The sequence below is a fragment of the Xenopus tropicalis genome, chromosome 2 (assembly GCF_000004195.4).
Source record: "Xenopus tropicalis strain Nigerian chromosome 2, UCB_Xtro_10.0, whole genome shotgun sequence".
In the NCBI taxonomy this organism is placed as follows: Eukaryota; Metazoa; Chordata; class Amphibia; order Anura; family Pipidae; genus Xenopus; species Xenopus tropicalis.
Genome location: NC_030678.2, coordinates 12,047,488 through 12,073,544, shown reverse-complemented (window position 1 = coordinate 12,073,544; position 26,057 = coordinate 12,047,488). Strand labels below are relative to the sequence as shown.

The 26,057-nt window shown below is 43.8% G+C and overlaps 1 protein-coding gene across 2 annotated transcripts in view; it reads right to left on the bottom strand.

The window, feature by feature from the left end:
• The window catches only part of erg (v-ets avian erythroblastosis virus E26 oncogene homolog), a 176,572-nt gene extending 151,409 nt beyond the window's left edge, over nt 1-25,163 (bottom strand). For both annotated transcript variants that reach the window (XM_012956554.2, XM_012956555.2), the window contains exon 1: nt 24,898-25,163. In XM_012956554.2, the coding sequence (XP_012812008.1) occupies nt 24,898-25,094 (197 nt within the window). In that variant the 5' untranslated portion in view covers nt 25,095-25,163. The remainder of the gene's footprint in view (nt 1-24,897) is intronic.
• Nucleotides 25,164-26,057: the final 894 nt, after the last annotated feature.

The window sequence follows — 26,057 nt, the reverse complement described above, 5'->3', positions numbered from 1 at the left end:
TGGGGCAGAACAGTCCTATTGGGTTTATTTAATGGTTAAATGATTCCCTTTTCTCTGTAATAATAAAACAGTACCTGTACTTGATCCCAACTAAGATATAAATAATCCTTATTGGATGCAAAACAATCCTATTGGGTTTAATTAATGTTTTATTTATTTTTTTAGTAGACTTAAGATATGGAGATCAAAATTACGGAAAGGCCTCTTATCCAGAATACCCTTGGTCCTGAGCATTCTGGATAAGGGGTCCTATATCTGTACTGTGGCGGTGAGTGTTTCGGTAAAGGGATCTCTCTCAGCTTTGCCTTTGCTGTAGGATGGAGGAAGGGTTTTCCACACTGACTGCATATACACTGTAGCCCAGAGAGCTAACCCTTTCTGCTCTCCTCACTGGAACCATTGGGTCCTCTGCTAACTATTAACCTCTAAGTAACCCACATTTAAATGTTAGAAAAGCTGGGGAGCAACACAAACAAAAAATGTACCTGAGGAATCTGTTTTTCAGTCTCACTTTACTGCTGCGCTGCAAGTTGGAGTGATATCCCCCCCTCCCCCCAGCAGCCTATCAGCAGAACAATGGGAAGGGAGCAAGATAGCAGCTCCCAGTAGGTATCAGAATAGCACTCAATAGTAAGAAATCCAAGTCCGGCTTGGGACTCCTCCAGTTACATGGGAGTAGGAGAAACAATAGGTTAGCTGAAAGCAGTTCTAATGTGTAGCGCTGGCTGAAAGCTCAGACTCAGGCACAAGGCACTGAGATGGCGCCTACACACCAATATTACAGCTACAAATACATTTGTTGGTTCAAGAATAAAAGGTTAAATGACAGAGGGAATTATTTGCTGTGTAACAGTGTCATTTAGAAATAAAAAGTACCCCATAAAAATCATGACAAAATCACTTTAATTTGTGTATTCAGATCTTGGAAAGAAAATTGCATTATCCGTAGTCACAAATGTTTCCCCAAACTTGCTATAAGTATTGAGATGGCTTCCCGGTAGTATTGTGACTACGATGGGATCTATGGAAAGTCACAGGGATTTTCCTGTAAATGTTAGAGCATATTAGGGGCTTTTAAATGTTCCCCCCAATGGTACAAGCATTTGCTAAGCAGCGTTTGTGTATTCACTTCATTTATAAGCGCAGGCAAGTTTCATGGATACATTTGTTGCTATTGCAATTGCCAGTTGGCTCAGCTTTACATTTGAATTATGAATTTTCGAACGCTCCGATGGGCTACAGGCCAACAGCAACACTACTGACGGCCGAACACAAGAACCGAATTACAATCCCACACCAGTGAAACTCGCTGAAAATTCCAAAACAATTGATATAATGTAGTTTTACAGCACAGTTAATGTAAAGTGAACCCATAACAATCATTTTTATTGTATTGTATGTCAACTTCTAACCACTTGTACTTATATTGTGATAGATATCTATATAATGGTTATCTGGTCAACAAGTTGTGTAAAGGTTCATAACCCGTTATGCAGAAAGCTCTGAATTACGGAAAGCCTGTCTCCCATAGACTCCATTTTAAACAAATAATTCAGAATTTTAAAACTGATTTCCTTTTTCTCTGTAATAATAAAACAGTACCTGTACTTGATCCCAACTAAGATATAATTACCCCTTATTGGGGGCAGAACAGCCCTATTGGGTTTATTTAATGGTTAAATGATTCCCTTTTCTCTGTAATAATAAAACAGTACCTGTACTTGATCCCAACTAAGATATAATTACCCCTTATTGGGGGCAGAACAGCCCTATTGGGTTTATTTAATGGTTAAATGATTCCCTTTTCTCTGTAATAATAAAACAGTACCTGTACTTGATCCCAACTAAGATATAATTACCCCTTATTGGGGCAGAACAGCCCTATTGGGTTTATTTAATGGTTAAATGATTCCCTTTTCTCTGTAATAATAAAACAGTACCTGTACTTGATCCCAACTAAGATATAATTACCCCTTATTGGGGGCAGAACAGTCCTATTGGGTTTATTTAATGGTTAAATGATTACCTTTTCTCTGTAATAATAAAACAGTACCTGTACTTGATCCCAACTAAGATATAATTACCCCTTATTGGGGGCAGAACAGCCCTATTGGGTTTATTTAATGGTTAAATGATTCCCTTTTCTCTGTAATAATAAAACAGTACCTGTACTTGATCCCAACTAAGATATAATTACCCCTTATTGGGGGCAGAACAGCCCTATTGGGTTTATTTCATGGTTAAATGATTCCCTTTTCTCTGTAATAATAAAACAGTACCTGTACTTGATCCCAACTAAGATATAATTACCCCTTATTGGGGGCAGAACAGCCCTATTGGGTTTATTTAATGGTTAAATGATTCCCTTTTCTCTGTAATAATAAAACAGTACCTGTACTTGATCCCAACTAAGATATAATTACCCCTTATTGGGGGCAGAACAATCCTGTTGGGACTTCTTGGCCAAGGAGATCAAACACCACCATAGGCACAATTACATGTAAAGCTGGGGCATGCCCCCCCCCCCCAACCAATAGCAGGCATTCCTTCAAGCTGTAATAGAAAATAAAGTAACCTAAACCATATGGGCTCTCTCTACCCATACCAACCTTTTAGGGTGGGTGGCCAGGATGCTGTTTATGTGCCAACACAACAAGTTGCCCCACTACCTAAACAAATTAGTACTCCCTGCCTCCCCTGACTCATCAATCACTCTACTTACCCCGCACTCACTTGTTAACCCCTTACTTACCTGCTTTAACCACCCAGCCCAGTCAAGGTTCCTTCCTGCCCTGCTGCTCGCCCAATTGGAGCCCCAAGCAGTATCAAGCAATATCTATCAAGCAATATAATATAGAGAGCCAGGTTTCTCATTCTACTTATTAATGCTCCAACAAAAAACCCATAGAGATGGAATTTAAAGAAAAGCTGAAAAAATAGATATGGCAAAACATTGTTCAACCATTTTCAAGTTTTGGATCCGGTGACCCGCATAACAGGAAAGGATCCGACCAGTCATATTGCAGAGGTTTCACCCACTGACGTTGCCACCTTACAAAGCGTACAGTAAACAAAATATTTTTCATTTAACTTGAAAATCAGCAAAACAGTAGAATAAAAAATATTTGTTTTATAGTGATGCTGCTATCTGCTTTTGAGCCTAGCCAAGGGTTATAGCTCTGCCCTTCCAAGGTTTTGTTGCGAAATGGCTTGGAAAGAGCTGATTTTTCCACAGTTTTGTCAAAAGTTTGGATTTAAGATTGAAATTTGAAATTTTTTCAATTGAATCATCTATATCAGAATGAGTAATGTCAATTGGAAGGGTTGAACTTGATGGATCTTACATATTCTAATACTTCAGTTTGCTATTGGGTTCAGTTGCTACAGAAAATTAAATCAGTGCTAGAACCATTCATTACAGGTGCTTTGCTTTTGGCCAATGGCTTAGTACAGGTATAGGGCCTGTTATCCAAAAAGCTTGGAACCTGGGGTTTTCCCGATAATGGGAGTGTTCTGCCCCCAATAAGGGGTAATTATATCTTAGTTGGGATCAAGTACAGGTACTGTTTTATTATTACAGAGAAAAGGGAATCATTTAACCATTAAATAAACCCAATAGGGCTGTTCTGCTCCCAATAAGGGGTAATTATATCTTAGTTGGGATCAAGTACAGGTCCTGTTTTATTATTACTGAGAAAAGGGAAATCATTTGTTGAAAAGTGAATTATATGCTTAAAATAGAGTCTATGAAAGATGGCCTTCCCATAAGAGCTTTTTGGATAACAGGGTTTCGGATAACAGATCTCATACCTTTATCACTTTCCATGTCCAGTGAGATATAAATCTGATGAGCAGAATCCAGCACAAAGCACAAAATAATTGAAATATTTAGACCAATAACACACTCTATAGTCAGAACTGCTTTCCCTGGCTGCAGTCATTGACTATTGATTCATATGAATGGGAAAGCCTCTGCCTATTATACATAGGGCACAATAAAGTGAATGGGGGGCGACTGCAGCTTTTGAAGATGATCAAAGTTCTCCCGGAAAGGTCTAATTCCCCCTAAGATATCTGTGAATCTATAACTAATAAAGAAGACCGTTGGGGAAAATATATTGTAAATAAGATCTTTCATGACTCAAGTGGTTAGGTTTAGCAAATGTCAACAATATGGCATCTTCCAAAAGAACAGCAAGAAAATATGTGTGAAACAACCCCCCCCCCCACCCCCCGACAGAACTTCTACATCCAACTTGTATCCATCTTAGAAAGTACAAGCCAAGAATATTTATGGCAGGGATCCCCAACTTTTTTTTACTGGTTAGCTACATTCAACTGTGAGAAGATTTGGAGAGCAACACAGGCATATAAAATGGTTCCTGGGGTGCCAATAAGGGCTGTGATTGGTTATTTGGTAGCCCAGTGTGGACTGGCAGCCTACAGGAGGCTCTGTTTTGCAGTACTCATGGTATTTATGCAACCAAAACTTGCCCCCAAAGCAGGAATTCAAAAATAAGCCCCTGCTTTGAGGCCCCTGGGAGCAACATCCAAGGGGTTGGGGATCACTAATATATAGGGTATTTTTTGTATGTTTTCCATGGGGTCCCAATGATATTTATCAGAGGTCCTAAGTACAGCGCAGCAGTAGTGATGGGGCAAAAAAATTCGCCAGGCATGGATTCGCGCCAAATTTCCACGTTTCGCCATTGATGGAATTTTTTTGCGAACTGGGTGACAAAATTTGCCGCATAAAACTTGTCCAAAAAATTGTCATCCGCGTCAAAAGAATTGTCGTGCGTCAAAAAGAATTGTCTCTCTCATCCAAAGAATTGTCTCACTCGTCAAAGGAATTGAAAGATTCGCAAATTTTTCGGCAAAGCGAAATGGGACAGATTCGCTCATCGCTACTCAGCAACTCAATATGATACTAAGGGTCTTTATAGTGTTTGGCAAGATGCGCAGTTTGGTGGAAGAAGCTAAGTTTTATAGGACATAGTACTATTGTTGGTCCTACACAAAACTTCTATTTTCATAGCGGCAGGCCTTTAGCCAAGATGGATATAAAAGAACCTGGCGCTGGTTTATGTCTGAGACGATGATCTCCAAAGACTCTACATTCTCATTCTCGAACCCTAACACAATGAATGATCTGCACAGCCAGTCCCTCCGCCCCCGAGGCTCTCATTCCGCCAATTTCCTCCAGAATCCAACCCAAGTGGATCGATCCTTCAACCCATTTCCCTAGGAGTTACCCCATATTGTGTTGCTTTTCTATGTTTGTGTCCCCGTGAAACAAATACCCTTTCTCCTGAGCATTTTGTCACGAGGCAGGTCATTGCCGATAGTACTTGCTGTAACATATAAGAAGCTGTCAGAGCACAGGCAGATACTAATGAGTTTATAATCCCTCGCTTCGCGTTTCAGCTCATTGGCCGAATTTCTATCGGGAAGAACGCCCAACGCTTAAGGCCAATCAGATTACCTGCAGGCAAACAAAACATTCAATTGTGACTTGTAATATATTTCCTCCGAAGGCAAAATATGGAAGAGCGTGTTTCCTTTATTGGCTCCTCGCAATGAAACCTGAGCTACTGTTCCCTGAGAAGCATGGCTAGAATGTATAACATTCTTTGTAGGCACATTGTGTTTTCTATTTACCGCTCAACAAATGGATTTTATATTTCTGCCCGAGCCACGTACGTACACAAACATTCCATGCTACGGCGCGGGTCAGATTTCTGATACCGTTACTCCTTAAATGGATCCTGTTGTGCTTATGGGCACGTTCAGTTTACGGAATAAAATAGCCAAAAGTGCACGCACCCCCCCCCTTTTTTTTAATGTACTTTGCCTATAGCCGCACTGTAGGCAGGACCCTTAATCTGTTCCAGATGCAGAGGTTGCTAATTCCTTACAATGCCATCCATCAAACAAATAAAAGGTCCATTCATTTCATGAGTGGTGGTCGAAATGAAATCATGAAAGTAATTGAGAAGTTTGAATGGGACTCAGACGTTCTGCACAGTGAAGGAAGAATAGAGGCTAGGGTCTTAATCTCAGTGTTTGGATAGAGGACGGGGGGAGATCTGAGAGGAACAATATAAATAGCTTATCCAAGTACCAGTATTAAAAACAAAACGATGAAAGGAGAGGTCAGTGAGGAACCGTGGGGACTGTTCTAACTCATAACCATGACAAACTTATTGGCTGCTGTAAGATGCATCATAGTTGACTGTAACTAGAATATCGATTGATTATATAAACTGTATCTGGTGCTGACTCAAGGCGAGCAAGACACACACAGATTAGATATAACTAGTGATGGGCGAAAAGTTTCGCCAGGCATGGATTCGCGGCGAATTTCCGCGTTTCGCCATTGGCGGATTGTTTCGCGAAACGGATGAAACATTTCGCCGCGGAAAAATTCGCCGCACGTCCAAAAATTGTCGCCGGTGTCAAAAAAGAATAGTCGCGGGCGACGAAACAATAGCGCGCAACAAAATAATAGCCGCGGGCGACGAAACAAGAGCCGCGCGACGAAACAAGAGCCGCGCGACGAAACAAGAGCCGCGGGCGACGAAACAATAGCCGCGCGCGACAAAACAATAGCCGTGCGACAAAATAATAGCTGCGGGCGACGAAATAATAGCCGCGCGACAAAACAATAGCCGCGGGCGACGAAACAAGAGCCGCGCGACAAAACAATAGCCGCGGGAGACGAAACAATAGCCGCGCGACAAAATAATAGCCGCGGGCGACAATTTTTTTTGTCGCACGACATTTTCGCCGTTTCGCGAATTTTTCGCCGTTTCGCGGATCTTTTCAAAGATTCGCGAATTTTTCGCCGAAGCGAAACGGAACAGATTCGCTCATCACTAGATATAACTCAACATTATCAACGTATAGGGGCACAGTTACTAACCCACAAATCCAAATGGGAAAAAATCGGATTGGAAACGAAAATTTTGTGACTTTTTCATCGCCGGCGCGTTTTTTTTCGTATTTTGCGTGATTTTTTCGTCGCCGTCACGACGCGATTTTTTCGTATTGAGCAATTGAAAACCCGTTTTTTTCGCGACGGCGACGAAAAAGTCGCAGAAAATATACGATAAAGTCGTAACGGCGAAGTCGCAAAAATACCCATCATTATGAAAAAACACGTTCGGACGCTTTCGGTCCGTTCGTGGATTAGTAAATCTGCCCCATAGTCTTCAGGTGGCCATACACGGCCTGATTCTAGCTGTCGCTATCGGTCCCTTAGACAGATTCGGCAGCTTATCGGCACATGTATGGGCACTACCGACAGGCCTGCCCGACCGATATCTGGCCTGAAATCGCCCAGATATCGATCGGGCAGGTTAAAATATTTAGTCGGATCGGGGACCACAGCAGCTCGTTGCTGCGGTCCCTGATCCAACTTATCCTCAGGGCCAAATGACCCAATTAGCCTGGATTCACCTGATATTGCCCACCCATAGTTGGGGGATATTGGGAGAAGATCCGCTCGCTTGGTGACATCACCAAGCGAGCGGATCTGAAGGTATATGGCCACCATTATTCTATAGGGCAACTGTTGTCCCACTTAACTCAAAACAAGTCTAAAAATATATGAAAACACTGCCGTGTTTCAACAATATATATATATATAGAGAGAGCAGCACCCCCAAATCCCACTCTGTTTGACCTTCATACTAAGTTTATAAATACATGGTAATCTTCTAACTAAATGGCTCCCCTTTAGCCTTGGTTCCCAAACTGTTGGGATGGCTGGTAGGGTGGCGGGGCTCAGCCTGAAGGCCAGTTAAGGTCCCCATACATGGGCTGATTCTAGCTGCCGATATCGGTCCCTTAGACTGTTTCGGCAGCTAATCGGCCCGTGTATGGGCACTACCGATGGGCCTGCCCGACCGACATCTGGCCTGAAATCGGTCAGATATCTATAGGGAAGGTTAAAAAATCTAGTCCGATCGGGGACCTCATCGGCTCGTTGATGTGGTCCCCGAACAGACTTTACCTATACCCGTCATTATAATTTGATCGTTTGGCCCCAGGGCCAAACGACTGAATTAGCCTGGATTCTCCCAATATCCCCCACCTGTAGGTGGGGATATTGGGAGAAGATCCGTTCACTTGGAGACATCGCCAAGCGAGCGGATCTGAAGGTGTATGGGCACCTTTAGGGTGATATTTAAAAATAGCGCCTATTTGCTAACTTAAAACAATCAAATAGTCCATGAAGAGATCAATTTAATTGCTCTTAATGGGGCTCATTTATAAACAGTGGGCAAATTTGCACCTGGGCAGTAACCCATAGCAACCAGTCTGTGATTAGATTTTCCCAGCCAGTTGCAGGCGGAATAATTAAAGCGAATTGATTTGTTGCCATGGGTTTTTGCCCAGGTTCAAATTTGCCCAGTGTTTATAAATGACCCCCAAGGTGTCAAAATGAAGTGCAGTTGAACTGTGGCTCAGATGTTTGTAGTGGGGATGGCATTGCTTTTGGGGCTCCTCATTTCAACAGTGTTCAAATGTGGGTGCAAGTCTGCTGCGCCTATTGACATAGCGTGCCGAGGGAACCCTGGAATTGGAAGAATTAGAAGAATTCCAGCCGTCTGTATAGGCTAACATGAGGCATTAGTAGTAGTCCTTCTTCAAAATGAAAAGAAATTTTTGTGGGGATATTTGGTATCTCTTAGAAATGTTCCAATATAAATAAAGTTGTTTGTCAATGTAACTGCTTTTGAAAACATTATCCCTCTGTCAGTTTACATTCCTTTTACTTCTGGTTCTGACTCCTGAAATAATGTAGCAGAAGCCGGCTGATTAAGGAACCTAGAGGAGGCATTCCCTTACATAGGGTTAGAATTAGAGAACAGAATATCTGACTGGTCATCCTGAGGACTCGTATGTCTGCACTGAATGGCCAATACTTTTAGATAACTGATAATGAGGCTTTCGTTTACTCCCAGAGCCGCCATCAGTGGGGCACAGGGGGGACAGTTGCCCCGGGCCCGGACGATGTCGTCGCTTTAAAGGGGACCCGGCTGTGATACAGTTTTTTTGCTCAGAACTATGGGCCCTGTCATTGGTGGCCAGCATAAAATTTGATTGCTTGCGCCCCGTGCGTCCATACGCAACCATATAAAATGTGCAGATGCAGCGGGGAGCCGGGCACAGATCCAGAGGATGCAGCCGGGGGAGCGGTAGGGGGAGGATGCCGCAGGAAGCTGCAGGGGAGCCAGAGGGAGTTGCTGGGGTGGGGGAGCTGGAGGAAGCCACAGGGGAGCCTGGAGGAAGTCACTGGGGGGGGCTGGAGCCGGAGGATGCTGGAGGGAGCCACAGGAGAATGCTGGGAGGGAGCTTTGTAGATGCAGGGGGGAGCCGGGGCACATATCAAGAGGGGGGAGCCGGCAGAAGTCGCTGGGGGGGAGCTGGAGGAAGCCACAGGGGAGCCTGGAGGAAGTCGCTGGGGAGGGGGCTGGAGCCGGAGGATGCTGGAGGGTGTCACAGGAGAATGCTGGGAGGGAGCTGTGCAGATGCAGGGGGGAGCCAGGGCACATATCAAGAGGGGGGAGCCGCAGGAAGTCGCAGGGGGGGGAGCTGGAGGAAGTCACAGGGGAGCCCGGAGGAAGTCGCTGGGGGGGGCTGGAGTCAGAGGATGCTGGGGGGAGACACAGGAGAACGCTGGGAGGGAGCTGTGCAGATGCAAGGGGGAGCCAGGGCACATATCAAGAGGGGGGAGCCGCAGGAAGTCGCAGGGGAGGAGCTGGAGGAAGCCACAGGGGAGCCTGGAGGAAGTCGCTGGGGGGGGCTGGAGCCGGAGGATGCTGGGGGGAGCCACAAGAGAACGCTGGGAGGGAGCTGTGCACATGCAGGTGGGAGCCGGGGCACATATCAAGAGGGGAGCCGCAGGAAGTCTCTGGGGGGGGAGCTGGAGGATGCTGGTGGGAGCAGGGGGGGAGCCCAGAAAATTTTGTTGTGAGGGGCCCCGTGATTTCTGATGGCGGTCCTGTTTACTCCTTTGCAGTTCTGGAGTGGAAAATGACCCTAGGGAATCAAGTCATTGGTTTTATGTTTTGACTTAATGCTAATGGTGTTTTAGTGGGGCCCATAGACACATCAACAACCATACTGTTCAGCTCTTTGGGGGAGTAAAGGGGGCCATACATGAGCCAATTGTAGCTGCCGATATCGGTCCTTTAGACCAATAGGAGTATGTATGGGCACCAACGATGGGTCCCTGATCCAACAGTGCCTATGCCAAATGCCCCATTTCGCCCATCCATAGGTGGACATATCGGGAGAAGATCCGCTCGCTTGGCGACACTGTGTGGCCACCTTAACTCATTCCCACTATGTCTTAAATTTCTTATCACTTATGGATTTAATTCTATTAATTTACATTAACTGATACCCTGTTTTGTTTTATAAAGCATATGGCGCTATCTAAATAAATACAATAAAACACAAGGGAAGGAATGAGGACGTGTGTGGCCGGCTAAGCAGCAACTCGGCAACAGCAATTTTTTTCATGATATTCTAGCTCTGCCGGGTCCATTTTCCATATGGATTTTACACAATGTATTCATTTACCCTAATGGCAGATGTTTCAGAGCCTCTCAGTTTGTAGGAATCAGTAAAAACGTGTGCGACGGAGGGAGTTTGAAGGCAAAATCTATTTTGGCAGATGAGGAATGTTTATTGCACTGTTTGTCCAGTGTTTACTCCACGCTCGTTTATTTATTAGATGATAAAAGGATTAAGACAGATATGTACAAATAGATGTATCAGGAGACAAAGGCAAACATATAATTCTCAGTGCGTCATATTAACAAACTCTGCCATCTGTCAGCCAATAGCCTTCTGCGTTCAGTTTAGAAAAGAGATGAGTAGTGATGCGCAAATCTGTCCCGTTTTGCTTCGCCGAAAAATTTCCGAATCTTTCCAAAGATTCGAGAAACGGCGAGAAATTCGCGAAACAGTGAAAATGTCGCGCGTCAAAAAAAATTGTCACCCGCTATTCTTTTGTCGCCCGCGACTATTGTTTTGTCGTGCGGCTATTGTTTTGTCGCCCAGCTATTCTTTTGTCACCCGTGGCTATTCTTTTGTCACCCAGCTATTCTTTTGTCGCCCGGCTATTGTTCTGTCACGCGGCTATTGTTTTGTCGTGACGCTATTGTTTTGTCGCCCGTGGCTATTGTTTTGTCGCCCGCGGCTATTGTTTTGTCGCCCGGCTATTCTTTTGCCACCCGGCTATTGTTTTGTCACACGGCTATTGTTTTGTCGCCCGTGGCTATTCTTTCTTCGCCCGCGACAATTTTTGGACGCGCGGCGAATATTTCCGCGGCAAATTTTTTCATTAGTTTCACGAAACAATCCGCCATCGGCGAAACGTGGAAATTCGCTGCAAATCCATGCCTGGCAAAACATTTCGCCCACCACTAGAGATGAGCAAATCTGAGGGATATGGATTGACAATCATAGAAACTGACCCAATGTCCAAATCCTTTCAAACCGATACACACAGCAGGTCTATGGCAGTTGGAGCCTTGGTGTAATGGGTGTCCCTCACCATCTGCCAGTTATGATTAATACAGAGCCAGTGGGTATGAATGCACCCCCATATGACTGCACCCCCGGGCAGCTGATGGTACCACCAGTGGGACATTAAGGAGAACTGGGCAGTTCTTAAACTTCTTCCCAAGAATTATTTTCTTTCCCTAAGTCATAATGACGGTTTGTGAATCTTTTCCAGCATTATTTAGAGACAAATAACTTGAATGAATTTCTTCCAAGCCATAAAGTTGCCCCTATACATTAAAGCAATGGCAATAATATTTGGAAATTCTTCATTTCCTTGATATAACTCTGTGCCATCATTAAAGATTTCTGCCATAGGAAGCAATGGAATAGGATTGTTCAAAGCTGGAGATCACTTTCTGATGAAAGAGCCTGGGTGGGCAGGGGGTAAGGACAAGGCTGCCTTGTACCCGCAAGTACCTTTTATCCAGAGAAAGCAACCCCAGCCCTTCATTCCATTTCCCAGGTTAGTTGCAAGTATCTCCAGCTCATTAATCTCCTTCTTAAGGACTGGAGCCCAAAACTGCCCCCCCATACTCAAGGTGAGGCCTTACCAAGGATTGTATGAGAGCTAGTTATGTGAACCTTAGCCTAAAAGTCAAATAGGAGTCTGACCAAGGACCCCTGCGGTCACTAACAACACCGGTCCAATTAGAAAATGTTCCATTTATCACAACTTTTTGTTATCTATCCTCCAGTCAGTTCTATATCCAAATACAAATATTATGTTCCAGGCCTCAATTGTATCATTAACTTTCTGTGAGGTACTGTATGAAACGCTTTAGCAAAGTCTAAGTTGATCACATCCTCTGCCATCCCAGAGTCTAGGTTCCTGCTCACCTCCTCATAAAAGGCAATTCAATTATTTTGGCAAGATCTGTTACTCATAAACTCATGCTGGCACAAACTCATAGTATTGTTATTTGCAATGTAGTCATGTATCTAATCCCTGATTTACCCTTCCAATTGCTGTTTTACTGCCAATGTCAGACTAACAGGCTTACAGTTTTCAGGCTGAGAGCGGGATCCGCTTTTGAATAGTGGCACCACATTAGTAATATGCCATCTCTCTGAATCATGCCAGACCTCAGTTAATCCTAAAAAATTAGGTAATTAAATTAAACGTTATTGGAACAATAGCTGAATGGTTGATAATTCAATGTATATCTCTAACCTTGCAGTTGGCTAAGGGGGCTCTCAAGCTCCAAGGGTGCTTTAATCATATAATATATGATAAGATACACACGCCAGAGCTCTCAGATTGTAGCTGCTGATATGGATCCCTTGGACCGATTCGGCAGCTTATTGGCCCGTGTAGGGGCAGGAACGAGGGGTCTGCCCGACCGATATCTGGCCTGAAATTGGGCAGATATCGATCAGGCAGGTAAAAAGATTTAGTCGGATCGGGGACCGCATCGGCTCGTTGATGCCGTCCCCGAACCGACTGCCCCATTGCTGCCGTTATAATTCGATCGAGCAAAATATATATACCCGTAGGTGGGTATATCGGGAGAAGATCCGCTCGATTGGCGACCTCACCAAGTGAGAGGATCTTTACGTGTATGGCCGCCTTTAGAGCAGAAGGAATGGCCAGAATCAAGAGGGTGCAGTTGAACTTGATGTCTCTGAGCATCTGAAAACGCCTGTATGTGGGCAAACCAGCAGATTAGAGCAAATCTGGGTAATGAGGAGGATGTTGGCAACTCAAAGCAAATGCTCTTGTTATTCACAATGCAAGGGGTTAAAGTAATTCATTATATGTATATATGTGTATATCTAAAGCAGAAGGTGCTCCCACCCAAACCCGACAGGTGGAGCGGCGGGGCGACTGGTAGCAATCAGGCACGGCGCTGCAGCGGGGCAGGAAATCTAAAATTAGCTTTTACTGCCTATAATAGAGGATTTATGGAATGGTTTAATTGGCAGTCTTGGGAGCTAAACCTTAGCCGGAGAACAAAAACAGCACTTTGGGCAAGTTATATGGACTTTTCCTTTAGCGGGATGAATAATGTGAGGCGAGGAATGAACTTTAACAATGTAATATCCCTTTCTTCCCTCCTACCAAATGGCCCGACTCCTTTCTTTCCCCCCTTCCTTCATTCCCAAGAAATCCCTTGATTGATTTCACATTTTTTTTTTAGTGTTTGTGGCTTTTGTAGAATTTAAAACATATTGCATTTTCAAATATATGAATCAAAGTGCAACTGAGTATTACATACATTAGTGAGTAATATATTATAGTTACTGTCTATATATTTGCTTTATAATTAGCCCCTAGCCCTGTCTCACAGCCTCTTTGTCTCTCTCATTATATAACGGTTATACGGAACAGAGTTATACACAAAGCAGCAGGCTGAGTTATACAGGGAACTCTGTACTCATGTATTATAAGGGATAATGTACCCCCTACTGTAAATGATAAGGATATTAGCAGTCACTGAGGGGTTCTGTGCCCATATAAAGGCACAAGGCTGCAGGCTGAGTTATACAGGGAACTCTGAGTATCACTCATGTATTATACGGGATAATGTACCCCCTACTGTAAATGATAAGGATATTAGCAGTCACTGAGGGGTTCTGTGCCCATATAAAGGCACAAGGCTGCAGGCTGAGTTATACAGGGAACTCTGAGTATCACTCATGTATTATAAGGGATAATGTACCCCCAACTGTAAATGATAAGGATATTAGCAGTCACTGAGGGGTTCTGTGCCCATATAAAGGCACAAGGCTGCAGGCTGAGTTATACAGGGAACTCTGAGTATCACTCATGTATTATAAGGGATAATGTACCCCCTACTGTAAATGATAAGGATATTACCAGTCACTGAGGGGTTCTGTGCCCATATAAAGGCACAAGGCTGCAGGCTGAGTTATACAGGGAACTCTGAGTATCACTCATGTATTATAAGGGATAATGTACCCCCTACTGTAAATGATAAGGATATTAGCAGTCACTGAGGGGTTATGTGCCAGTATAAAGGCACAAGGCTGCCGGCTGAGATATACAGGGAATTTTGAATATCATTCATATTATAAGGGATAATGTACCCCCTACTTTAAATAATAAGGATAGGGTAGGCAGTCCCACAATATACACACCATGGTGCCCCTCACTGTCTGTTTTGCCTCAGGCCCTTACCAAACCATGCATGGGTTAATAGATAAATAAGCGAATATAAATGTCAGTTCCGTATCGCGCCTTTGTACAATACACATTGAGGTTTAAATCACTGAAAACTTTGCTCACATTCGCTGAGTGATAATAGACTTTTATTTCCTTCATGTTTGGGGCCTAATTGCTTGGCTTCCGCTCACCAAAGGGAGCTGCAGTCCGAGGTCATTGGGGTCGACACTGAGTAGAACCATTAAAGGTCAGCGCCCCCTCAGGCTATTGCTTTGCCCTCGCGCCTTCTCTTCGCTTCCATTTCACCCCCTTCTGTTCCGTGGGATGGAAAAGCAGCAATGGGATCATTAACAAAAGTTCTGCCAACCTAAACATTTGTTCATTTGTCAATCCGCAGTATGGACGGAGCACGAGAGGCTCACGCAGAGCCCAGAAACATGTGGTGCGCCGTGGCTTTATTTATTATATCAAGTACAGCCGGAAAGCCCCTTACCCGGAGACGTGGGGATCAATTTTATGCTTAGGTACTAAGTATTTATGTGCTATTTACTAAGTACAGGTATCGGACCCCTTATCCGGAAACCCATTATCCAGAAAGTTCCGAATTAGGGAAAGCCCATCTCCCATAGACTCAATTTTAATCAAATAATTCACATTTTTAAAAATGGTTTCCCTTTTCTCTGTAATAATAAAACAGTACCTGTACTTGATCCCAACTAAGATATAATTACCCCTTATTGGGGGCAGAACAGCCCTATTGGGTTTATTTAATGGTTAAATGATTCCCTTTTCTCTGTAATAATAAAACAGTACCTGTACTTGATCCCAACTAAGATATAATTACCCCTTATTGGGGCAGAACAGCCCTATTGGGTTTATTTCATGGTTAAATGATTCCCTTTTCTCTGTAATAATAAAACAGTACCTGTACTTGATCCCAACTAAGATATAATTACCCCTTATTGGGGGCAGAACAGCCCTATTGGGTTTATTTAATGGTTAAATGATTCCCTTTTCTCTGTAATAATAAAACAGTACCTGTACTTGATCCCAACTAAGATATAATTACCCCTTATTGGGGCAGAACAGCCCTATTGGGTTTATTTAATGGTTAAATGATTCCCTTTTCTCTGTAATAATAAAACAGTACCTGTACTTGATCCCAACTAAGATATAATTACCCCTTATTGGGGCAGAACAGCCCTATTGGGTTTATTTAATGGTTAAATGATTCCCTTTTCTCTGTAATAATAAAACAGTACCTGTACTTGATCCCAACTAAGATATAATTACCCCTTATTGGGGCAGAACAGCCCTATTGGGTTTATTTAATGGTTAAATGATTCCCTTTTCTCTGTAATAATAAAACAGTACCTGTACTTGATCCCAACTAAGATATAATTACCCCTTATTGGGGCAGAACCGCCCTATTGGGTTTATTTCATGGTTAAATGATTCCCTTTTCTCTGTAATAATAAAACAGTACCTGTACTTGATCCCAACTAAGATATAATTACCCCTTATTGGGGGCAGAACAGTCCTATTGGGTTCATTTACTGTTTAAATTATTTTTTGAGCAGACTTAAGATAGGAGGTCCGAATTATGGAAATCCCAGGTCCCGAGCATTCTGGATAACGGGTCCCATACCTGCATTAGCGAAAAAATAACAATCTAATGGCAGTTCTATTTGTCATTACCTCAGAGGCCATTGTTCTACAGTCAACTGGTTTTGCTTAAAGTTCTCATAATGAATAAAGGATAAGGCAGGGAACCCTATGGCAGCTCCTACTCAGGCTTCAGCTTTGACTCTATTGCTGAGTTCTGGTCAGTAGGATTGCAGTCTGGCCAATAGGGAACATGGTGTAGCACCAACCCAACTACATGGAGAAGATGTAGAAGACCAGCTTGGTGGCCTGGACACCTTCTGACGCCTAAACCCATTTTAGGGGTGTAATTAGAAGGTGCAACTTGACCCTTTCATTTAAGGGTGCCCCAAGGGTGCCTCCCTAATAATCTGTGAGTTGGGTAAGTGGGGACCCAGAGCAGTGCAACATGGCTAGGGCCAACAGCTTGAGAAGATAAACTGAAGCAGGTCAGTGAATTATAAACAGAAAATCCCCCCCAGTGTAAAGGGAGAAAGACCCCATGACATTTGGGGGAGAGAAACAAGAGTTCACAAGGCTCATTTAGGCTCATTTATGAAGGGTACAAGATGCACTTTTTGAATGCCAATCACCATTTTTTACCCACAATGCAGTACCCCCCCCCCCCCCCCCGTATTCAAGTGTCATTTAGGGCACCACAACTTGTGTAACTTGGGCCCAGGAATGGCACCCCTGATACTGTACCAGCACCCTATTTATGTGCCGCTTGATTCACTCGGCACAAGTTTGCTGCGCCTTTAGGTGCACCCTGCTGTGGCGCCAGTAGTTCCAGGGATCCCTAGTGTCAGTAGGCGCAGTCTGGCACCATTGGTCAGAAGAGACAGTTTGGGCGCAATGGAAACCATATGGCAGGAGCGGGTTCGGACACACGAGCCTTTATAAATTGCATTACCTTTGTAAATGACACCAATAGGCCAAAATGGCGCACAATCCAGAACTCTTCCACTTCTCCTGCCTAGAACCTTTGTACAAGCCAATACCAGCACCTACTATAGACACAGAACCATATTGGTCAGGAAAGTGACCCAGTGCCCAAACCTACACGTATCTGTGTAATTGATCAGCACCCAGATGAAAAACATTTGCCCTAAGAAAAGCACTGGCTGAACCAATAGAAATAGTTAGTATAAAATCTTGTATGAAAGGTATCTCAATGACTCATATTTTGCATAAATGCCTTGTTGCTAGGGTTATTTGGAACCTAGCAACCACATAGCTGCTAAAATAATAATAATAAATAACTCAAAAACCACAAATAATAAAAAAATGAAAAACAAATTCAAATTGTCTCAGAAAGTTAATTTAAAGGTAAACAACCCATTTAAACGACAAGTCAACCCAAAATATAAAGAAATCTTAAAACGGCCCAGGGTGTGGCCTGTGTGGCCTGGAATACAACTATTTTGGAAAGTAAAAAAGAACTAACAAGGTCAATAAATGGTGCAAAGCAGACTAGTAACCCCTAGCAACTATTCGAGTAGCATTTGCTGGTCAACTGTTTGAATATGTACATCTGATTGGTTCATATGGGTCACTAGACCTCAGCAACTTGTGCTTTTTATTACAACTTGTGAGCAAGGCTGTGGCCTTTGCTTACTTACCCTTTATTCTATTTATATATATATATGTACCATTACCTAAGCTGTGTTAGAAAAATGAGACTATATGACATACACCTCATATAAACCTCTTGATGTGTCCATAGTCAGACTGGGGTACCCAGTACCTACCAGGGTACCAGAGGATCTCCCAGTGGGCCCCAGACAAGGACATTTCCCATCAGACCACCTTTATGTCTACAGTTGGCCTATATAAAATTCTATACTATCTAACTGCCATGGGAGTAGGCCTAAATTGCCAGGTTATTTCGGGGGGGCTCTAAGACAGTGATCCCCAACCAGTGGCTCAGGGGCAACATGTTGCTCCCCAACCCCTTGGGTGTTGCTCTCAGTGCCCCCAAACCAGGGAGTTATTTTTGAATTCCTGACTTGGGGGCAAGTTTTGGTTGAATAAAAACCCAAAGTACTGCCAAACAGAACCTCCTGTAGGCTGCCAGTCAATATAGGGGGCTACCAGATAGCCAATAACAGCCCTTATTTTGCACCCTGGGAACCTTTTTATGCTTGTGTTGCTCCCCAACCCTTTTTACATTAGAATGTGGCTTATGGTTAAAAAAGGTTGGGGATCTGTTCTCTAAGAGATATAGTTGATGTAACTGACACTGAAATGTCTCAATGGGGGAGTTGTGTAATTTCCCCCTAAGCACACAGCTAAAGGTTAGAGAATCTGCTCTGGTTCTGCAGCCGCATATACAGTATAACTAAGTCCGGCTGTGGATACTGATCCATGGGATTGGCCCACTATTCCCCCATATGCTTGTACAGTTACCTCTCCCCCAATCACACGGCATTACGGCGGCTCTTTGATGTTCAGCTCTTTCATTACTGTGTACATTTCGCTTATATATTGTATTGGGGCCGCGTAACTGCACTGTCAGTTCTACTCCGTGCATTGGAAAAGCCCACAGACTGCAGATGTCAAACCCACGTTGCTCTACTGACTCGGAATTGGACTTAACACCAGTCTTCCAGGTTCATCGCAGACTGACTATGGCTGATGGAATAAACCTAGAATAGACTGTGTTGCTGCATTGGAACGGCCCTATGTGCTGCCATTATACCTGTGCTTAAAAGGCTGCTGTACCTTAACATTTCCCTGCAGGACTGAACTTAGTAGGGGGGATAGGTTTATAGTGCGGACTCCATACAGGCTGAGCAAATGTAGGGGGCTGTTCCTGCAGGGAAATGCCTAGAGCAGTGATCCCCAACCACTGGCTCGGGGGGAACATGTTGCTCCCCAACCCCTTGGATGTTGCTCTCAGTGCCCCCAAACCAGGGAGTTATTTTTGAATTTCTGACTTGGGGGCAAGTTTTGGTTGAATAAAAACCATGAGTACTGCCAAACAGAGCCTTCTGTAGGCTGCCAGTCTACATAGGGGGCTACCAAATAACCAATTGAAGCCCTTATTGGACACCCTAGGAACATTTTTCATGCTTTTGCTGCTCCCCAACTCTTTTTACATTTGAATGTGGCTCACAGGTAAAAAAAAAAGGTTGGGGATCACTGGCCTGGAGTTTGTTGGCATATACATATTGCCAATCCCTATAAATAAAGCTTAGTTATATTCAATGCTTAGTAATGCCTCTTATGTATATACAAATATATAGATTGTAAGCTCTACGGGGCAGGGACCTCTATCCTCTCGTGTCTTTGACTCTTAACTTATTGCAACTGTATTTATCTGTATTTATTGTTATACTTTGTATTTATCTATTATTATCTTAATAACCCCCTGTTTGTATTAATGTATCCAACTGTACAGCGCTGCGTACATAAGCAGCACTTTATAAATAAAGATATACATACATACATACATACATACATTATGTTTGTGCCAAAGACCTTCGGCCCCCAAAGCAAGGGTGGCAAGTCTGTGCCATAACTGGGGGAGGTACAGGTGAATCCATGGGTTGCATAAAACAGTTATAATATCCAATAAACATGTTCTGGAACTGCACACCCTCCCCTTTTAATAATGGTTGCACCCTAGGCCCCTGCTGCCTAACCCCAGTCCCTCAGGTGGAAATACTGTATATGAATACAGCCCAAAGGGCACTCTCCTTGCACTTCCATATAGTTGTACCAATTGTGTCCCTCCTGCCTCTTCTGTTACTGATGCTGTAGAACCCTGTTGCTACTACCACCCGGAACAAAAGCGGTAATTCCACCACCCCAGTGTGGTGCATCAATTGGCACAGCAAAATGGCAGCCATAGAATCACAGAGAGTCATTTAAAAAGCCAAGCACCAAAAATGATGCAATTAACCACATGATTGTGCACATTGTTTACCTGTCCCCCATATTCATATATACACATACTTGGGGGGGGGGGGGAAGTGGCCAGCAAGATTGGCTAGGGTGCCCGGCTGGCATGGCCCAGGGCTGCAGTTGCCTTTGTTTTAACACATCTCCTATAATTACGCCGGTATTGTGGGGAAAAAAATATATATCTATATATATAACATTTTTAAAAAAAAAATTATATTGAATTTTCCGCACTGTTCTTGTGTAAGTAAAGGAGCAAGAAAGCAATAGGCTGCCAGGGTACGGGGTTAGGAAGCGCAGGTCAGAGTATGGTAAGTGCTTGTCTAATGTGGTCACGGAGGTAAACAACAAGGGGCAGAGGGACTGGAAGTAAATATGAATTTTCAGTCCCAACCCTTTCGCCCAGCCATAGGGGGGAATCCCATGCCAGCAGGGTCTCAAGAGCTAACGCTTAAAGTGACTGCCGCGAGACTTTCCGATATAGGCACTGACAGACAGGTCACCCTGCGTCCTTCTGGCCTAAGAAAGGGTTAAACTGCGACAGTAAGAAAGGAATAAGCGGATAAAGTGTTGGAGCGGCTGGGGAGGGCGTGAGTGCAAACACAGCAGCACTGTTTCTATATTAAGAAACTGCAAAAAGGAAAATATACCCTGCTTTTAATAGGGTGGATCTTGCAAATGTTTTTCCTTTAATAGACAGTGACGTACGGCAGTCTCTTTTTATTTATACACAGTACATTTATTATGAGGATTTGCAAATATTCCCCGGGGGGAGCTGCCATATTGCTTACCTCATCTGATACCCAGGGCTCAGGGGCCCGGGCAGCAACTGCATAGAAGTTACCTGCCACTAAGGCCAACATTCTGCTAGAACAAAACTTTGCCACCCACAATGCATTGCTGGTATCTGCCATTGTAAAATTCACAAGTTCTTTTAGTATGCCTTTTAGTACTGGAAATATGAAGATAAAAACAACCTGTTTTTCTTAGCGAATGGTCGCTATTTCCTATTTTTAATAAGTAGCACCTTTGAGAGATACAGCGTCTTATGGTTGAAGATATTTTAAGACTTAAGGTTTGGCAAGAACACCCCAGGTTGCCCACACAGTGACGTAGCTAGAGGCAACCAGGCCCGGGTGTAGGCCATGTACCTAGACCCCCTGCCACCCCCCTCTATCTATGGTTGCACCTCTGTCCTCCAGACAATCAACAGCAAAAACTAGCCAGCCCCAGTTTTTACCCACACAGTGCCATAAATAGTGCCAAAATGTGCATCCGAGCCCTCGGCTGCCCCCTATTCTCTGGAATTCCAGACACAGAAAAATCTCCTCAGCCATGCCACCCTTGATAGGCCTTATCCCAGCTCCAGCGGGCCCTGTTGAGGGTGTGGGCTCAGGTGCCCCCACTGTATCCACAAGTGGTTGAATCATAAAGGGGCCTATACAGACCCATCAGCTGAGAACCATGTTGCCCAACAGATATCTGACCCTAAATTCAGTGTTGGACTGGCCCATCAGGATACCAGGAAAACTCCCAGTGGGCCCAGGTGTCAGTGGGCCTCTTGCTCCTGACCATTTGGCCTGTTTCATGGTCATTCTCTATTTCTGAATGGGAACAAAGAGGAAAAAATAGATGGAAGAATAGATGCTAGCATGTAAATAAAAGAGACTAGGAGAATAAAGTGGTTGAGTGAGGAAAGGAGGAAAAATAGTTTGGAGAGTGGGCCTAGGGGTCTAAGTCAGGGGTGCCCAAAAGGTAGATCGTGGTCTACCAGTAGACCACTTTAAACTTTCTGGTAGACATCGAGGTGGAATGCAGTGGGATGACGTCCCCCACTCTATATATATTTGTTCCCACTTTATATACAGTATGTTTCTGTGTCAGACTACAAAGTGGGCCATGAAGAAGGGAAGTAAAAACTACTACATTCCTTTTACATTAAACCTGAAGTTGGCACTTGAATAATGTTATGTGGGCATTAAATGTGAATTTGGCACTACATTTGTATATTGCTATGTGTATTTGTTAAACATCGATTGATACTTTTTCTTGCTTATTGCGCCAGATGTCGCACAATTTTTACTGGGGTAGATCTCATGACGGAGGCCAGGTGGCAAGAGTAGATCCCAGGGTGACAGTCTGGGCACCCCTGGTCTAAGGTTTGCAGGTGGGCCCCTGGGGTCCCAGTCCGACACTGCGACACTATATTGGTTGGACTGGCTGTTGGTTTGACCCCATACACAGCCCAATTACACTTTGAAAGGCCAAGTTATCAGTCTTTATCAGCCCATGTATCTTTCAACCTACTTCATAGCAACCAATAAAATATTTCCTTTCATAATTCTGAATTCAATAGACTGATCAGAGCTAATTTTTGATTGGTTCCCATAAGCAACGTCTATAAGTGCTGACCCACTTTCTTGATATATAACCCCAATAACTAGCCTTTGTTCCTATTCTGCACTGCTAATTAGGGGGGTTTCCATTCCCCACTGGTGGGTTATGGGTTATGTGTTTGTGGGTGTCCTGATGAAGGTACTGTGACTGTAACAAAACACACTGACTATTTCTTTACCAACAAAAAAGCGAAGTCAGAATTGTTTTATAGAAGGGTCGAACAATGCCATAGGATATTCTCTTGGCCTCGGTAGATTTACTATATTACTGCTATTTTCTTACATTTGGTTAGAAGTCCTTTGTGATGGAGACTCATTTCCAAGTTAACAAGGTAATATGTGTCTATAGCCAAGTCCAAGTTAAGTGATCCACTTGTGATTGCCTAATGCCATATAATGCTGCCACCCCTCTACCAAAGCCACCACTTTCTACCCTTGCACAGATATATCCAAGACCCACCGAGATCATAATAATCATTGAAGCTTCCTGTAGCACCCAGGAGCAGTAACCCTTAACAGCCAATTAGCAGGTAGGATTTACTGGTCACCTGTCTATAAGCAAACTTCTCAATGGTTGCTTTGGGCTACTGCTTTTGGGCCAACTTAGCGCCTTTTATTACATATGGGGGAGGCAGAGTTCTACATTAATTGAAAGTTACAAGCAAAATAAGCTGCCACTGTTCAAGGCAAATAAATTCCACCAAGAAGATGTCAAACTTGCGACCCCCGAGCAGTTGGAAAGCACATACCCCCCTGCGTCGTAGGCATCAGGCTGGCCAGAGTTGGTATCCCCCAACTGCTAGGGTGAGCGTCAAGGCTGACAAAGGACCCCAAAGCACTAATGTTGCTACTAATGACACCACATGTATTGGGCAATTGATTCAGCCGTGCATCTGTAACAAGTTAAGTTCTCCGACCCCCGCCGTGCACTTCTAGTTACCGACGAGAGAGAGAAAGCTGAACTGTTCTCCCCAGTGACCGATCCGCATGTTTTCTTAATAAACCCACTCGGAATTTGACCTTCCTGCGTTGGCCAAACCTATAAGTGCCCTATCTGCTTTCATGCTCCTCCAGCGAGACACTGCTTGTACCAAAAGGTGCGATATAATACAGTACGTGGCCGGGGCTTAACAAGGCCCCTCTGTCAACGGGGAGTCAAATAAAGTGGGAAAAGGTTGATCTTGAAACACATCAATGCCGGCCCGTACAATTGGCTGAGTCATATTCCGACTGGACTCTCGTGTAAAGGCATGCTTTTCTATGAAAGTAGCGACCATTATAAATAAAACCTGAGCATCTGGAGCTTAACCCTCCATGCCCCAGAGACAATTGCCCCAAGGGCTAAAGCTAGAGTTAAAGAAGCCCTTTATTCCCAGTGCAAAGCCTACGACTTAGGACAAGGTCACATACTCCTTCCTTTTCTGCTTTAAGCATCACCATTCATCCCAGTCACCGTTCCTTACAACCAAAACAACATTGGGGAAGGGAAATAGAATCCCATCTGGATAATACAAGTTACAGGTTTTCATAAAAACATCCCAAGCTACTCCTTCTCTTTAAAAAAGAGAGAAACGTAAAAGAAGCTGTCAAACACGTATGTTTAATACCAGTTACCAGTCTATATCTACATTAATTAATGACACAGAGCCTCTACAGCAGGGATCCCCAACCAGTGGCTCGTGAGCAACATGTTGCACCCCAACCCCTTGGATGTTGCTCCCCGTGGCCTCAAAGCAGGGGCTTATTTTTGTTTTTCTGATAAGGAGGCAGAAAGACCAAGTATAATGTCAAACAGAGACTTCTGTAGGCTGCCAGTCCACATAGGGGCTACCAAATAGTCAATTATAGCTCTTATCGGCACCCCAGGAACCTTTTTAATGCTTGTGTTGCTCCCCAACACTTTTTCCATTTAAATGTGGCTCATGGGTATAAAAGGTTGGGGACCCCTGCTCTACAGTAAATCCCATTACCAATATATATAAACTTGACCAACACTGTACCCATTGTGACGTCTAACTCTGCTACAAAGTCCGGCGACAGAATTCAGCAGAAATATAAGTTAGCAAAGGGGATAAATAAGCCTTGTTGCTGTGAAATCAATCCGTCCAAATTTCATTTTGGCTACCAGAATTCTCCTCTCTTTGGCGATGCCCGTCGGAAAGTTTGAAGCCACGGCTGACTCTATCCCGTGCCAACATCAGCTGAGAATGAAGGAAAAAAAAAAAAGTAGCAAGAACTTACCGAGTCTGCTGGATAGACGCGAGCACAGATCCCGTGGATGGAGACTTTTCCACTGCAGCAGAGTGGGAAGGAGGGTGGATAGAGGGAGGCTGGACTGAATGTTGTGGTGACTCCAGCAGGAGCAGCCGCCAGTCTGAATGTGTAATCTCTTCGTGTGAGTGAGTGGCTAATGTGTACAGTTTGGGAACTGCCTGCATGTGGATGGGGGGGAACGGACTGACTCACAGGCTCTGGGAATAGGTTCAGCCCAGTGTGTGTGTAAGTCTGAATGAGGCTCTTTCTTTCTCCAATCATGGATGAGTGAAAACTAACTCCAGTCCTCCCAGACCTGTCCTACCTCCATGGGCTCATCAAACCTTTCCCAAGGAACCTTGAAAAGAAACCAAGGAAGGGGGGGGCAGAAAGAAAAGAAAAAGCGCTGGGAAAAAAGAAAGTGATTTAGGCAAAGACAAAATGAAAACAACACCATTTCGTTCAAATTTTTCAAAAATATTTTACCTAATTTTTAAAAAGTTTCAAGATTATTATTATTATTATTATTAACATTTATTTATAAAGTGCCAACATACCCCGCAGCGCTGTACAATAAGTGGGTTACATACATTGGACATACAGAGTAACATATAAAGCAATCAGTAACCGATACAGGAGGTGAAGGGAGCCCTGCCCATAGAGCTTACAATCTACATTATTATTATTATTAACATTTATTTATAAAGCGCCAACATACCCCGCAGCGCTGTACAATAAGTGGGTTACATACATTGGCCATACAGAGTAACATATAAAGCAATCAATAACCGATACAAGAGGGGAAGGGAGCCCTGCCCAAAAAAGATTGCTTTTATAGAGGTTTTTTGAAGGCTAAAACGCACTTAATATGCGCCAAAGTCTGCCATTGGCTGCGAAGCCAAGAGCGATGAGTGGAAAATGCCGAAAATAATGACATCGTAAATACAGAGAGGGGAAAAACTCTGCTCACCGCAACTCATTCCCAATGTGGTTTTTGCATTTTGGCATTTGTATTATTTATGAAAATGAATGTTTTTGATAACTCACCCCCTTTTTCAGCAGGGTGCCCTATCAATGCATGTACAGGTATGGGATCCATTATCCGGAAACCCATTATCCAGAAAGCTCCATATTACGGAATGTCTTTT